The sequence below is a fragment of the Carex rostrata genome, chromosome 12 (assembly GCF_964058835.1).
Source record: "Carex rostrata chromosome 12, lpCarRost1.2, whole genome shotgun sequence".
NCBI classification, from domain to species: Eukaryota; Viridiplantae; Streptophyta; class Magnoliopsida; order Poales; family Cyperaceae; genus Carex; species Carex rostrata.
The window spans coordinates 9,629,026-9,646,705 of record NC_135929.1 but is presented as its reverse complement, the minus strand read 5'-3'; the positions used below and the strand labels follow the sequence as shown (position 1 = coordinate 9,646,705).

General features: G+C 32.9%; 2 protein-coding genes across 2 annotated transcripts; both read right to left on the bottom strand.

The window, feature by feature from the left end:
- Positions 1-210: 210 nt before the first annotated feature.
- LOC144563208 (uncharacterized) lies at positions 211-1,321 on the bottom strand. Its single transcript, XM_078312634.1, has 2 exons — positions 1,224-1,321; positions 211-602 (listed from the first exon to the last, which is right to left on the bottom strand). The coding sequence occupies exons 1-2, from the start codon at positions 1,257-1,259 to the stop codon at positions 315-317; spliced, it is 324 nt and encodes a 107-aa protein (XP_078168760.1). The 5' UTR covers positions 1,260-1,321; the 3' UTR covers positions 211-314.
- Positions 1,322-12,379: 11,058 nt separating this feature from the next.
- Positions 12,380-14,305, bottom strand: LOC144562623 (uncharacterized). Its single transcript, XM_078311827.1, has 2 exons — positions 14,261-14,305; positions 12,380-14,050 (listed from the first exon to the last, which is right to left on the bottom strand). The coding sequence occupies exon 2, from the start codon at positions 14,005-14,007 to the stop codon at positions 12,598-12,600; it is 1,410 nt and encodes a 469-aa protein (XP_078167953.1). The 5' UTR covers positions 14,008-14,050; positions 14,261-14,305; the 3' UTR covers positions 12,380-12,597.
- Between the last annotated feature and the right edge of the window lie 3,375 nt (positions 14,306-17,680).

Sequence of the window (17,680 nt, the reverse complement as noted above, 5' to 3'; positions counted from 1 at the left end):
ACGACAGATATGATTATCCATGTATTGGAGCAGTAGCATTTCTTGAACTCTCCAATTACTTTATAGACACTTCTTTGATAATGTGCCATCACCTTCTCCTCCAAAATTACCAGATCATTCGGCATCAAGAGATTATCGTCAATGAAAGTTCTGAGCTCTTGTACATAGCGCAAAACATCCTTGTCGTCAAAGCTCGTGTTTGGGATGATGCCTTTTCTGGTACAACTTTATCTGACGCCTCAGCTATTGGTTCACTCTCTTTTTCTCCTCCCTGTATCTTGCTCTCTTCATCCTTTGAAGAAACAATGTCACTATCATCTCTCTCTTCCTGTGTACTTGGAACCAGTACTAACTCTACCCTTTCTTACTTTTGATTTACCAGTACCAGCTTTTTGTTTCTCACAAGTCGAGCAACTACTGACAGAGTAATCGCTTGAGTAAGACGAAGAGGTAGGCGAGATGCTGGGTTGGCGAGGCCTCTTTCTAGATTTCTTCTTTGATTTTTTCGATTTACGTGGCTTCTTCCTGCCACTGTCAGATGAATCAGAAGGGTAACTGCACTTCCTTTTTGCAGATTTTGATTTCTTCAATCTGATTTTATCCTGAAATATAGATCCATAATGCAATCAATACTTCAATATTCCGGGTAAAGATATTAACAAAGAATTTTCAGCTTCATGCAGCGCATGAACCATTTGAATTGCTATTTTGAATATATAGTCCATGATGCATGAAGCAATTACTTAGAATATTATAATTTCTGGTACAAACAAGGCAGTTTAAGAAATACAATCAGCCATTTATGGTAACAAGAAGCCCCAAATTGAGAAAATGCAATGGGACCAACATTCAATTACTTCAATATTTCAATTAGGTTTTACTATTTGAGTAATTACTTGAAGAAATTATAGGGTAAAGATTTAACAGAGCGGTTTTGGCTTCATGCAGTGCACAGACAATATAATCAAAACAGGACTGCATACTATTTGTGCTGCATGAAGTCAAAATTGCTCTGTTAAAATATTTACCCGAATTATCGTCATCAAATTGATTGGAGTGCAACTCAAGACTGTAACAAAGAAGTCTCAAATTGAGAAAACGCCCAGTTGCAGTCAGTTCTTGCAAAGGACCAAAGAAGTCTCTAGACTGATTCAAATAAATCTTGATTATTGAACTAAACTCAAGTATTAATTGCAAGAGAGAGAGAGAGAGCGAGAGGAAACCTCGTCGTAGGGCTTCTTTGATGATTTCGCCTTCATGAGCAAATTCGTTAGTGCTTAGTTGATCTACGACGAAAGCATAGATGGAGATTGAGAAGACAAACAGAGAGAGAATTTGGACCAGATAACAAAGCCTAGATCATGCAACCCGGTCCATTCATGGTATGTAGAAATGGGCTGGGCCCAGTAAGGAACTCTTGGGCCTTAAATAATTTATAAGTTAATTACAATTAAATGGAGCACAGTATGGATTTCCATTCCAGTTGGGGGTTTTAATTAGCTGTCTCTACATTAGAATTGCAACCCTAGATTTTGGGTTTTGGTATAACGTGAGAGGTATTGAACTATATAAAAATTAAAATAAAAAATTTCAATCAAATTTTAATATATATAATTAAAAAAGTTAAGATCATAGGAGTGGCTAATTAAGCACACCAGTCCTTGATAAAACTAAAATAAGGCGTCGGTCACCTGTTTTTTTTTTATTCATTTCAAAATTAAAATTTTGGATAGCTTAAAGCATAGATTTATTGACCATTGGCATGGGTGTAAATTAAATTGTGTAGAAAGGTCTTGGTTTGCTTAAAGCATAGATTTAATAAATTATAGATTATTAATTAATTGGCATGGTAGTAAATTAATTAATTTTTTTACCATATTAGAACTTTTGGAGAAACACTCATGATTCCGACTCAGAAGAATAGTTCAATTTTAATAAAGAAAGATCCATACATAAACTTGTATAGTTGAAGGAGTTGTTTATTAGGTGAAATAATATTGTACAACGAGAGCAATGGTAAAAATCATACATTGTCGCACATAGGCACATAAAAAATGACAAATGAATTACATTGAAAAAAAAAATTACGAAGATAAACCACCGGTTGGCACCTAATTTAAATTGCATACATGATATTATGAAAAAAAGAAAATTAAGGATACAAAGATGATGTATAAACATAGGTGCAAACTTGGCTTAGCACAATCATTGTTGTTTGTAGCTAAGCACACTATATTTGGTTTGAATAAAAGAAAGTACGGTTTGAATAAAAGTAAGGATAAACAATATGATGCCGGCGATGACTGAGATAATTATCCATGTATTGGAGCAGTAGCGTTTCTTGAACTCTCCAATTACTCTATAGACACTTTTATTATAATGTGCCATCACGTTGTTCTCCAAAGTGGCCAGCTTTCTCGGCAACAAGCGATTACTGGGAATAAAAGTTTTAAGCTCTTGTACACAAAGCAAAACATCCTTGTCATCAAACGTTGTGCTGTGGATGACACCACTCTCTCGCAATACTTGGACATCTGCTTCTGTTTTCAACAAGCAAGCCATGCATGCGAAATGGGTCGTGAAGGGGATTTCATAGTTTGTGTACCGAGCTTCAAATATTAAAAGACTTTCATAGAGTACCCTTCTTACTGGAGTAGGATTCCAGGGTGTTAATTGCATCACTGCAGATACTCCCTTGTTGTCATAGTAAGGCACATCAATGGTGGCATCCATATTCTTTTTTAAAACAGTTTGAGATAATTGCAACTTTGTTGCACTAGGTATATGGAAGGTGAGAAATAACCTAGTTGAATCCACCACATAATTCTCATCAGGTTTTCGAGACCAATGGAAGATGTGCACTAGATGTTTGAAGCCACCTTCAGGAACGGTACTACCGTCCACTTTAGACGGGTGCTCAATTGGATGGATGCCTTTCATTAATAAGCTCGCAAGTTTGTGTATTGGGATAACACAAAGTTTGCTCAAGTTGGAAAACTCTGTATATACTGCTTCAACAAAAACCCACGGTATCTGGTACTTCATGGTGAACAAGTACTTTAAAATTTGCACATTATCGCGGCTTACAAACTTTAATAAACTAATAATGTCTATAACTGTTAAACCTATTGGATCACTATTTTGGTCATTCACTTTATCCATAATAACCTTTTTGCTCTCTTCCCCTGAACAGAAAAGCAGCACAAATATTAAGAAGCAACTATTGACCCCTTGATAGTAGCTCCAGGCTACAGCTTCCTTCTTTTGCAAGTATTCAAGGCATGAACGTACGTTGAGATCATACCAGTGCGTCATACATGCAAAAATTTGCCACTTCTCGGTTTCAGGTAAGAAAGAGACCCCAAAATCATCCCAACATTGCCAATTACCAAATATTGATGGCAATTCTTCAAGGTTGCTATCCATTGATGGTCTGGTTGCATGGGAGAAGCCCGGCGGGATGTGTCGAGCTCCTATCTCTGCAACCCACTCATCCATTTCATTTGATATGGATATTTCCTCTAGTGGTTGTATTTCATCATTACTCATTTTTGTTGATGTGGATATTACTGACCCTCTTCCCGATTAATCGACAACAAGCTGTTCTGAAATAATGTGCAAAGTGATTAAATAATCAATACGTACATATGTTAAGCGAAGAATCATGGCAAAACCATATCAAAAGTTAAGGTTTCTTTAGATAATTTGTTGCTTACACGTAAAAACTGATCAATTTACACAAGTAAAACTAGGGTGTCAAATGGGTAAAACTACGGATCGGTGAGGGCATTTTTATAACCATATGAAATCAGTCTTATCCTTATCCGTTAAGATCACAGATAATGAAAAAACTAATGGGTAATTAACAAATAAATAGATATAAAGCTTATACAATTTAGCTAAAAAAACTAACAAATAAGTATTTATATTAAATATAAAAATTAAACCTTAATCACTATGCAGTCTTAAAATGATCTACACAAATCTACTTCAAACTAAACCTTAATTACTTATATATAGATAACGGCCTGATCAATAATTGATCTAAGGTAATAACCATGCAAAACAAAAGCCACGTATCCTCTGGGATATAAAACAAACGCCGACACAACTATATATAAATTCATAACGTCTAGTCAGCATATATACATACACACTGAACTTATTGTGAAAACTTACCAATCGGACAAATAAAAATTAGTATGAAAAAAAAGGATGAGAATTAGAGAGAAAATGTAGAGATATGTACCCAAGAGGAGAGGACGAAGTCTTCGTGTCAATAGCTCTTTCTCCAATTGATGAGGAGGCGAATTAGAAAACTTAGGAGATTTATAGAGGTTAATGGGCAAAGTGGACAAGAGAATAACTTGCAACCAGGGAAATACCCACCGGTAAAGCCATTTCTTTTCTGGACAAGAGAATAACTTGCAACCAGAGGGAAGCACCCACCGGTAAAGCCATTTCTTCTCTGGACAGAAGTAAGGTAAGAGGTTTGGTATACAGATCCTCTGCTATGCATTCAAAGTATATCTGTGTAGCGAGCTATGTAGATTGGATAGAATAGGTCCCATAAAATTTTCTTTTGGTATTCTTTATTTTCCTTTAAATTTATCCTCTCTCTGATGTTCAATATTGAAAAAAGTTTGAGCTGAACAAGATGATTTGAGTAAAGCAATGCACATTGGTGCAAATCTAAATGCAAATACCTGAACCATTATATACTTATATATCTCCATTCTATTATTAAGCACGTTGGGTGTCCCATCCGCCAATGGCTACGATTGAAAGGTGAAACTTCGGATTTAATCTCAGCCTTTCAATTACATAATCTGTCTTCTTTTGATTAAATGCATCTGTTTTATGTATAAAAGTCTAAATTTAGTTAAAAACATACCCACCACATGTGCTGTCACACGATAGGTTACAATTAAAATTGAACAAATTTTGAAATTTAGCGATATATTTATCTGTTTCCTTATTTCTTTGTTTCTATATTTTTCATCTTCAATTGAGAAGACCCCACCTTCCATTTTCTTATTTTTTTGTTTCCTTACTTCTTCGTTTCTCTTTCTTTGTTTCTATACATATTGGTGTGGGCAATTTAGAATATATTTTCAATATATAATATATCAATGTGTGTGTGTATATATTCTATAAATTGGAAATAAAGAAGAATATAAATTGGAACGTGTGTGTGAATATATATTTCTCTTATAATATATGTGTGTATATATATATCCTATACATACACATGATAACACTTTTTATTTATGTTTTTTGATATCATATTATATATTGGTATTGAATTGTTGTATGATATTTAATATTAGATTCGAATCGAGCTATTATTTGATAACATTGGTACTTAAAAATAAAGAATCATCACATCATCAAATTGTTATCAGAGGCCACGATTAAAGTTAATTAAAAATACATAATCATATAAATTTTCTATTAACATGTGTTTTAATCAAGCTTCTAAATAGCTAGCTATAGCGGTTTTAGACCTAGAAAGCTAAGCTACGGGGTAAAATTGCGCTAATCGAGCTACAGCCACTATAGCGCTAATAGCGGTCCGCTATAGCGAGTAGCGCGTAGCGGAAATAGCGGTCCTGATGGATTTGTTATGTAGATGATGGCAATGAATGGGTGAGAATAATTGAAGAAGCTGAAGAAATGGAGCCTCAAACTTTGTATTGGTTCAATATGAATATTGAGGAGGGTTCAAATGCACCCAAATTTTTGTGCACCCAAATGCACCCTATATTTCAAATCGTTTTTCTCCATTTTCAAAGTCCGAATAGTCAATCCGAACCGTTAGATGCGATCTATATATTAAGATGTGCTTGGAGACCAAATTTTATATTTTTTGAAATTTTTTTACTATTTATTAAGCCACATTGAAAATCGCTGATTTTACATTTTCTGGACCATTGGATCAGCGATTTTCAAAGTGGCTTAATAAATAGTAAAAAAATTTCAAAAAATGTAAAATTTGGTCTCCAAGCACATCTTAATATATAGATCACATCTAACGGTTCGGATTGACTGTTTTGACTTTGAAAAACGGAGATAAAAGATAGGGTGCATTTGGGTGCATTTGAACCCTCCTCATGAATATTATAACTTCTTAATCAATTTGGTTTTTTTTTCTTAATGAGACATGTTTACTATTAGTAGATATATAAAATATAATTTTTGAAATAAAAAAACGCTATTTATGATAGCTTTCGCTATAGCTGCGCTATTCGCTAGAGCTTTTTTTTTTGGTCTCCCCGCTATGCCGCTATAAACGCTATTTAGAACCTTGGTTTTAATTTTTAAATAGTTATTAGTTTTATTAATATATTTATTTCTTATAATATGTCTCGTTGCAACGCACGGGTATTATACTAGTATGTATATATATTTTAAAAGTAAACTTAGCGTGTTATTTGGCTCATCAAATTCTTGATAATCATAATTTCAAGAAATAAAAATTTATTTTTGATGATTAACCCAAACAGTAGAAACCAATCTATTTCAAGGGTAATGTGTTAACATGTTAAATTTATAAATTTTCGAATTACTGTAGCATCAAGTCAAACATTCAAAGACGAATAAACATTTATTCTAGTGCAGTTAGGGGTGCAAAAACGGATCGGATACGGATAAGATAGTGGTAAAACCATATCCGTCTCTATCTTTATTTTTCGGATACGGATATAGATTGGATATTAAACGGATACGGATACATATCAGAATTAAACGGGTACGAATACAGATCGGATATTAAACAGATACAAATACAAATACAAATACAAATATCATTCGGAAACATAATTCGGATATTGTTATTAAATATACTTATTATTCAACAAATTATTTTTCTCAAACAAAAATAATTCATTAACATAATTACAATTATTGGTCCCTCAAACAGTAATCACACTATCATCTCCGATTATGTTCAAATTTTGGATTCATTTCTCCTTTTTTTAGAAGAATACTAGATTTTTGTTTATATTATTGCAAATACTAATCTCATAAGTTATCTTTTGAACCTGTAGTCACCAATCTCAGGAAAAATGAATGTAGAATGGCAAACTGGGGAGGTCTGATTTGCATAGATAAAGCAAATAGGCAGTAGATAGCAGAACAAATTTCTGCCTAGTACTTCACGGATATCCCAAAAATGAAAAATTACGGATATCAATAATTAATTATCGGTATTTGTATCTTCCTTTAAAATTGAAACCGTATCCATATTTGTATCCGCAGAGTTTCTATCCAAATTTGTATCTGTATTTATAAATTATTTGTATCCGAATATTCGAATTCGTAAAATTTTGGATACAAATTCAGATCTGGACATATAATATCCAGTCTGGCACTACAAAAAAACACTTTGCTATCGGTTGAAATTGCGTTCTGCCATCGGATTTCGAACCGTTGCTTATCTCCCCGATAGGAAATGTGTACCCATACGTCATTTGTATGAGCCGATGGCATTAAGCTCCGATGCGATCAGTTAGAAATTAGAGACCGATGGAAATATTAGTTTTTCGGCCGTTAAATATGCTGTTAATATAGAAACACCATCGTCTCTGAGTGTTATCAACCGTTAGCTACGAGCTTTTTTTGCCACCCCTAAGTTTGATAGGCTTCATTTATTAATTCCCGACAGATTCTTATATATATGGAAATGCAATGTTATCGGATAGGACCCGGCCCCTAATCCATAATATGGCGATTGGTGAGGTGTAAATTTTAATAGACTTTAATTTCTTCAATCTGCTTCAATCCTGAAATATAGATCCACAATGCAATCAATAGTTCAATATTATTTCAATTCGGTTTGACTATTTGAGTAACTACTTAAGAAATTATGATTAATGATATTTTGTCTCTACACAGACTCAATAACAATAATTAATGATTTCTGGTGCATGTAAGAAATGAAATCAGCCATAATTGAAGCAGGTAGTTTGGATAGCAACACAAGACTGTCAAAAGACAGAGATTGAGAGAGACAGAGAAAGCGAAGAAAGAGATGGGGCTCATGGTAGCGTAGTTGACTAAAAGAATGTCCTATAACCAATGGCGAAGCCAGACAAAACTTTTGTCAGAGGTAGGCGAATATATATATATATACAATAATATGTATAGTTACCAAAAAAAAATTACAACATAACAAAAGTTTTGGAAGACTAATTGTGAATTCTACTCGATCCTAAATTCGACATATATAGAAGAATTTACTCGACCAGACCCGAAAAAGTCTAATAATGAACCCGAAGTGAACCTGGGTATAGAAATTTTAGAAAAAGTTCAACAATTCTCTATAATTGTTACTTGGTTTGAAATAATTTGAAATCATTATAATGTAACTATTAGAAATTTAGTATGTTATTCATTTTAATTGATTTATAAATCATTTCAATTTGTTATTAATTTGTGAACTAACACATTATTATATAAAAGCACTAGAACAAAAGATGAGCAAAGAAAAGTAATCTTCAATTTATTTCCTTATTGACATATTACAGGATCAATTCAAATATTTATATGCTAAAGCTTACCCCCATATTCCTAAAAGAAACAAAAAAGCAAGACAACAAATTTATTCCACTGTACACGCATCTCATCTCAGTATTGCTTCTCCATAAGACAAAAGAAAAGTTCAATAACCAAGAAAACCCACAGTAGAGATGACCCAAAATCCACGGGTTAAAACTCTCAATTCAACAAAATACATTACTATTGATCTCTGGGCTTGGGCTGGAAATGACAAAATTTGTGGGCCAGAGGAACTCAAGCCCATTTTTTAGGGGTAGGCAAGCCCAAAAAATAACTTGGTCCAAACAGAAAAAAAATCTCCAGAAGACAAATACCTACTGCTGTTACATACTGCCTTCGCCTCTGCCTATAACTAATTACCAAAAAGTTGCGAGTTTGGGCTCACTCACAACTTTACAGTCTCTGCAAAACATAAAAAGAAAAAGAAAAAAGAGAGACAGAAAAAACCTCGTAGTTTGGGCTCACTCACAACTTTAGGAAATATGTGGGCGCTAAGTTGACCTATGAGCAACGATGAAACCATCGACGCAAATCGGAAGTCTCAAATTTATCCCTGATCAAAAGTCATAGGTGTCGATCTAGTCCGGTCCATTCTTGGCATGTAAAAATGGGTTGGGCCCAGTGAGTAATTCTTGGGCCTTAATTAATTTATAAATGAATTAGAATTAGATGGAGCCCAGAATGGATTTCCATTCCAATTAGGGGTTTTGTCAGCATATTATAGTTGCAACACTGGATTTTGGATGATTTTGGTACAATGCTAGCTGAACTTCTGTTTGAACTAGAGCTATACTGAGTTTTACTTAACAGTCAGAAACTACCTTTTTTATTTCAAATATCAAAATACAGGTTGCAATAATTATGTAATTATCATGTTTTCATGTGTACTCCGTAAAAAAATACAAGAATACTTTCGGGCATATCCAATACCATTAAAAAGCTAGTAGAACTAAAATAGGACGTGTCACCTTGTTATCAATTTTTTTTTTTTTTTTTTCATTTTATTGATTGAAGAGAGGTCATAATAAATACCAATCTTAACATTTTTGATTGATTAAAGCATAGATTAATTTATTGACAATTGACTATATCAGAAATTGGAACTTTTGGAGAGACACTCGTGATTCGGAAGGAATTGTATGTCCTCATAAAAAACGTTCAATTTCAATAAAGAAAGATTCATTTATACATACTTGTATAGTTGAATAAGTTGTTTGCTAGATGAAATATTATTGTACAACGAGAGAAAATATCACACATTGCGCACATAGACACATAAAAAATTACAAATGAATTACATTGAAAAAAAAAATTACAAAACTTACAGGATGCCACAACAAATAACAAAGTGAAAATTGAATAAAGATAAACCACCATTCCTCGCACAATTTAAATTATATACATAATATAATAATTGTTTGTAGTAATCATTGTTTGTAGTAGCTAAGCGTACCATATAAGGTTTGAATAAATGTAAGGACAAACAATGAGATGCCGGCGATGACGGAGATAATTATCCATGTATTGGAGCAGTAGCGTTTCTTGAGCTCTCCAATTACTCTATGGACACTTTTTTTATGATGTGCCATCACATTCTTCTCCAAAGTGACCAGCTTATCCGGCAAACAGAGATTACTGGGAATAAAAGTTTTGAGGTCTTGTACACAAAGCAAAACATCCTTGTCATCAAACGATGTGTTTTGGATGACGTCACTCTCTCGCAATACTTGGACATCTGCTTCTGTTTTCAACAAGCAAGCCATGCATGCGATATAGGTCGTGAAGGGGATTGCACAGTCTGTGTACTGAGCTTCAAATATTAAAAGACTTTCATAGAGTATCCTTTTGAATGGAGTATGATACCAGGGTGTTAATTGCATCACTGCAGATACTCTCTTGTTGTCAGAGTAAGACACATCAATGGTGGCACCCATATCCCTTTCGAAAACAGTTTGAGATAATTGCAACTTTGTTGCACTAGGTATATGGAAGGTGTTCATCCACCTAGATGTTGAATCCAACACATACTTCTCATCAGGTTGTCGCGACCAATGGAAGATGTGTACTAGATGTTTGAAGCCACCTTCAGGAACGGTACTACCGTCCACTTTAGACGGGTGCACAATTGGACGCCATTTTTTCATGAATAAGCACGCAAGTTTGTGTATTGGGATAACACAAAGTTTGCTCAAGTTGGAAAACTCTGTATATACAGCTTCAACAAAAACCCACGGTATCTGGTACTTCATGGTGAACTATTAATGACAAACTTTAATGAACTATTTTGGTCATCCACTTTATCCATAATAACCTTTCTGCTCTCTTCCCCTGAATGGCAAAGCATCACAAATATTAAGAAGCAACTATTGACCATTAGGTGTTCTATAAAACGTTTGCTATTTTCAGCACGAAATTGGTTATTGACCCTATGATAGTAGCTCCAGGCTAGAGCTTCCTTCTTTTGCAAGTATTTAAGGTATGAACGTACGTTGAGATCATACCAGTGCGTCATACGTGCAAAAATTTGCCACTTCTCGGTTTCAGGTAAGAAAGAGACCCCAAAATCATCCCAACATTGAAAATTACCAAATATTGATGGCCTTTTTTCAAGGTTGCTATCCATTGATGGTCTGGTTGCATGGGAGAATCCCGGCGGGATGTGTCGAGCTCCTATCTCGGCAACCCACTTATCCATTTCTTTTGATGTGGATATTTCCTCTAGTGGATGTATTTCATCATTACTCATTTTTGTTGATGTGGATATCACTGACCCTCTTCCCGATTAATCGACAACAAGCTGTTCTGAAATAATGTGCAACGTGATTAAATAATCAATACGTACATATGTTAATCGAAGAATCATGGCAAAACCATATCAAAAGTTAAGGTTTCTTTAGATAATTTGTTGCTTACACGTAAAAACTGATCAATTTACACAAGTAAAACTACGGATCGGCGAGGGCGTTTTTATAACCATATGAAATCAGTCTTATCCACACAATTATCATTATCCGTTAAGATCACAGATAATGAAAAAACTAATGGGTAATTGACAAATAAATAGATATAAAGCTTATATAATTTAGCTAAAAAAACTAACAAATAAGTATTTATATTAAATATAAAAATTATGATCGGACGGTGTTGTAAACTAAAATATTATGTTACCTCATAGAATTTGGACCAGATAACAAAGCCTCGATCATGGTTATGTAGAAATGGGCTGGGCCCAGTAAGGAACTCTTGGGCCTTAAATAATTTATAAGTTAATTACAATTAAATGAAGCACAGTATGGATTTCCATTCCAGTTGGGGGTTTTAATTAGCTGTCTCTACATTAGAATTGCAACCATGGATTTTGGTATAACCTGAGAGGTATTGAACTATATAAAAATAAAAATAAAAAATTTCAATCAAATTTTAATATGTATAATTAAAAAAGTTAAAATCATAGGAGTGGCTAAGCACCCGTCCTTGATAAAACTAAAATAAGGCCTCGGTCACCAGTTTTTTTTTTTTATTCATTTCAAAATTAAAATTTTGGATAGCTTAAAGCATAGATTTATTGACCATTGGCATGGGTGTAAATTAAATTTTGTAGAAATTAAGGTCTTGGTTTGCTTAAAGCATAGATTTAATAAATTATAGATTATTAATTAGTTGGCATGCTAGTAAATTAATTAATTTTTTTTACCATATTAGAACTTTTGGAGAAACACTCATGATTCGGAGGAATTGTATGTTCTCATAAGAATAGTTCAATTTTAATAAAGAAAGATCCATACATAAACTTGTATAGTTGAATAAGTTGTTTATTAGGTGAAATAATATTGTACAACGAGAGCAACGGTAAAAATCACACATTGTCGCACATAGGCACATAAAAATGACAAATGAATTACATTGAAAAAAAAAAATTACAAAGATAAACCCCCGGTTGGCACCCAATTTAAATTGCATAAATGATATTATGAAAAAAAGAAAATTAAGGATACAAAGATGATGTATAAAAATAGGTGCAAACTTCGCTTAGCGCAATCATTGTTGTTTGTAGCTAAGCACACTATATTTGGTTTGAATAAAAGAAAGTACGGTTTGAATAAAAGTAAGGATAAACAATATGATGCCGGCGATGACGGAGATAATTATCCATGGATTGGAGCAGTAGCGTTTCTTGAACTCTCCATATACTCTATATACACTTTTTTTATGATGTGCCATCACATTCTTCTCCAATGTGACCAGCTTATTCGGCAAACGGTGATTACGGGAAATAAAAGTTTTAAGCTCTTGTACGAAAAGCAAAACATCCTTGTCATCAAACGACGTTGGGCTGTTGATGACACCACTCTCTCGCAATACTTGGACATCTGCTTCTGTTTTCAACAAGCAAGCCATGCATGCGAAATGGACCATGAAGGGGATTTCACAGTCTGTGTACAGAGTTTCAAATCTTAAAAGACTTTCATAGAGTACCCTTTTTAATGGACTAATAAACCAAGGTGTTAATTGCATCACTGCAGATACTCTCTTGTTGTCAGAGTAAGACACATCAATGGAGGTATCCATATCCTTTTGGAAAACAATTTGAGATAATTGCAACTTTGTTGCACTAGGTATATGGAAGGAGTTAAACCACCTAGTTGAATCCACCACATACTTCTCATCAGGTTGTCGAGACCAATGGAAGATGTGTACTAGATGTTTGAAACCACCTTTAGGAACGGTACTACCGTCCACTTTAGACGGGTGCTCAATTGGTTCCGTTTCTCGCATGAATAAGCGCGCAAGTTTGTGTATTGGGATAGCACAAAGTTTGCTCAAGTCGGAAAACTCTGTATATACAGCTTCAACAAAAACCCACGGTATCTGGTACTTCAAAGTGAACAAGTACTTATAAATTTGCAAATGATCTTCACTTATAAACTTTAATGAACTATTAATGTCTCTACCTGTTAAACCTATTGGATGGTCAATCACTTTATCCGTAATAACCTTTCGGCTCTCTTCCCCTGAAGAGGAAAGCATCACAAATATTAAGAAGCAACTATTGACCATTAGGTATTCTATGAAACGTTTGCTATTTTCAGCACGAAATTGTTTATTGACCCCATGATAGTAGCTCCAGGCTACAGCTTCCTTCTTTTGCAAGTATAAAAGGTATAAACGTACGTTGATATCATACCAGTGCGTCATACATGCAAAAATTTGCCACTTCTCGGTTTCAGGTAAGAAAGAGACCCCAAAATCATCCCAACTTTGCCAATTACCAAATATTGATGGCCTTCTTTCAAGGTGGATATCCATTGATGATCTGGTTGCATGGGAGAAGCCCGGCGGGATGTGTCGAGCTCCTATCTCTGCAACCCACTCATCCATTTCTTTTGATGTGGATATTTCCTCTAGTGGTTGTATTTCATCACTACTCATTTCTGTTGATGTGGACATTAATTACTGACCCTCTTCCCGATTAATCGACAAACAAGCTGTTCTGAAATAATGTGCAATGTGATTAAATAATCAATACGTACATATGTTAATCGAAGAATCATGGCAAAACAACTATTCATAACATCTAGTCAGCATATATACATCCACACTGAAATTATTGTGAAAACTTATTACCGATCGGACAAATAAAAATTAGTATGAAAAAAAAAGGCTGAGAATTAGAGAGAAAATTAAATATAGAGAGATGTACCAAAGAGGAGAGGACGAAGTCTTCGTGTCAATGGCTCTTTCTCCAATTGATGAGGAGGCGAATTAGAAAACTTAATTAGGAGATTTATAGAGGTTAATGGGCAAAGTGGACAAGAGAATACTATACAGATCCTCTGCTACGCATTCAAAGTCTCTTTGTGTAGCGAGCTATGTAGATTGGACATAATTTTGTTATTCTTTATTTGCCTTTAAATTTATCCTCTCTCTGAGGTTCAATATTGAAAAAAGTTTGAGTTGAACAATATGATTTGAGTAAAGCAATTGTAATATTCCGTGACGTTGATTATTATTATTTTTTTTTTTTTAGTTTTTGAATTTTGAGAACAAAAATTCTTTTTAAAGTGAGAGAGAATGTAACATTTCATCGATTAGTTATATTTTAATGTATTAAGAGTAATTATAATTTAAAGGCCAAATTTTTTTCTGAGGAGAATGTAATACTTCATTTATTAGTTATATTTTCGATATACAACAGTAACTACAATTTAGGTTTTTTAAGAAGGGAAGGATGTAATATCTCGAGAAATTAATTGAGTCTTTATTAATTAATTATCTTTACCAGACTCTTTCATAATATATGTTTTAATTTTTATGACAATAATTTAAGTTTAATCTCTCTCTAATTGTTCTTCGCAGAGACGAACCAAGAAAATTCCAAAAATCAAAATCTTACGCTGGCAAAAATTAGAATGAAGTTCCTTCTATGGTCTGAAATGATGATATATAATTTATAATTGTTGATTCGGATCAAGTATTGTTCTTAGATTGTATGAAATTATTAAAAGTATTCCCTTAAATTATAATCTGAAATTTTCATCTATGTTGTGTATTATAATCTTTTTTTTTGTTTATGATAATTACTTTAGTTACAAATATTCTGAAACTATTCTTTTGAATTGTATGCAATTTCAATCATATAAGTTTATCATATATATAATTGGCTCGGCTAAAATCAGGCTCGACTCGACTCAACTTATTTACATCCCAGTAATCGGTCAATTAGTCATATAGATGTTGATAAAAGTAGCTAATAGAACGCTTTTGTGCAATGTTATTTGAATCAGACTAGATCTTCACCCAGTAAAGTTTTTGAGTCAACAGTTCATTGGTTAAATTAGTGAGTTAATCGGTTCGACCGTTGATTTTTAAATACTTGTATATTTATATTAAAAAAATATTTAGTAAAAATCAAACATACATATGAAATAATAATTATAAATTTATATATTAGTTGAAAGTTTATCCTCCAAAATATAGCATTCCACCATTTTATTTTTTATATGATATGTTTACTATATTATAAAGATATATGAATTTTGGGTTTTTTTAGTACCAAATTTAATAGAAATTTGAATAATAATAATTGTTTCAAGGTGTGTGTATGAATAATTGTGGTGTATAATATCCTTGATTGACTATTTTATAATATCTAAAACGTTTATAAGGGTCTTTTATAAAAAATATATGAGATAAAGTTGTATTAATTTTTGGTGACATATGACTAAAAGTCACACCCATGTACAAATTTGATAATTTTTTTACAGTGCATCGAATGACTTAATTTTTTTTTACGGTGTACATTTAAATATATTTGGTGAAAAATGAAATGATTTTCAAATTACACGAAGAATCCACAATCAATCTATAAGGAACATAAAAAATAAGAAATATATTTTTTAATTTTTTTGCTTTATTTGATTGATCCTAATACTATTTATAATAAAAAATATATATATAAAATAGTTATTTTTTTGTTGAAATTAAAGTACTACAAGTCGAAAACCACATAAATTTCCCTGGAAATTTAATAAAGTTGTACTGCTTCCAATTAATAGACTAACTAAAGTTTTTGAAATTTTCATGAATCCAAGTTTTCAAAATAGCCGCTAACCCAACATTTCATAGAAATAGTGGAATAGCAGCTAATCCGAGCTATTCGTTTGTTAAAAATAGTGTTTTTTTTATCCAAACGTGTTGTGTTGAGAATAACTCGTCAAGAATAACAGCTATTTTTGTGTCACCCAAACGTATCCTTCAAGTGAATTCAAGTACACACACTGCACACACACCTTTTTGAATTTGAGTACTAGCAGAGAGAATTCACAATTTCACATTCTCTCCGGTATTGTAATAGTGAATGTTTTACTATTAGTCGATCTGGACCGTTCTTTTTAACTTGGCACGGTTCAAAGCCCAGCAATACTGCCTCCTATGCTCGCCCGAATCTCAAAGTGACCGAAAGTTAATCTCAAACCGTAAAATGAGGAGAATCTTACAGTACCTAAGAGGACACGTTTCCTTAACAGAGAGGGACCCGAGCATCAATAATTTGAGCACTAGCTAGCAGTACGCTTTAATCAAACAGGTGCATGGATTTCTTTGTTGCTTATTGAAAAGCAAGGGCCCGCTATCAACATCACAGGCCTGCTTTCTCGCTACTTTGGTCTTCTTCATGGTGTCCTCTTCTGCTAAAAGCATAAATACATTATTTCATGAAAGGACTGCTGTTTATTATGTGGTCATTAGGAAGTATTTAATTTTGATTTTTCTTTTCTAAGTCAATCTAAAAATCAGAATCAGCCAACTGGTAACTTCGAAGTTTAGTGTTAGTAAATATAATACAGACAGAACTGATATTTTGGAGCAAGCTACTAAATCTAAACTAATCTGTGGATTGAGACCAGCTAATAATATGACGCAAAGCAGTCCCATTATGACGCAAAATAGTAATAGAGAAGAGTAAAGTTTCCGATTAAGATTTTCCTTTATAATTTTTTATTTTGTACTACTTGACTATACTATTTCTTGGGGTTTTTTTTTAATTAGAATGTTATTCATGTAATTAATAACATGTGATGTAATTGTAAATATGATTTATATTAATAAATGTAATGTTTTTGTTATGTGTTGTGTTTAACTTCATATTTTTTTTAATTTTAGTTTAGTGTTTTTCATATTTAGATCTATGATTTAATTTGAATTCATATTTAGGCCGGTTTCATTAGAATTTTTTTTAAAATAAAAAAACTGTGTAGGATAAGGGTTTTCATACACGGTTTTACTTAACCATGTATGATGTGTTTTGGTGAAAAAAAAAAAGAATTATACTTAACAAAGAATCATGTAGGATAAGGGTTTTTATACAGGGTTTTACTAAAAACGGTGTATGATATGTTTTGGTGAAAAAAATCAGTGAAATTTTTAAAAAATATATACGGTTCTAGAACCGTGTACAATTTACAGACTCTATTATACATGATTTCCGTGGATACGATTGCAAAACTGTGTAAAACTTCATTTTTAACCATGTATACTCAATGTTTTTATTGTTAAATATGTACTAACAGGCCAGAATATTTTAGGCCTTAATTAATAGTTAATTAATTATGGATTAAGTCTT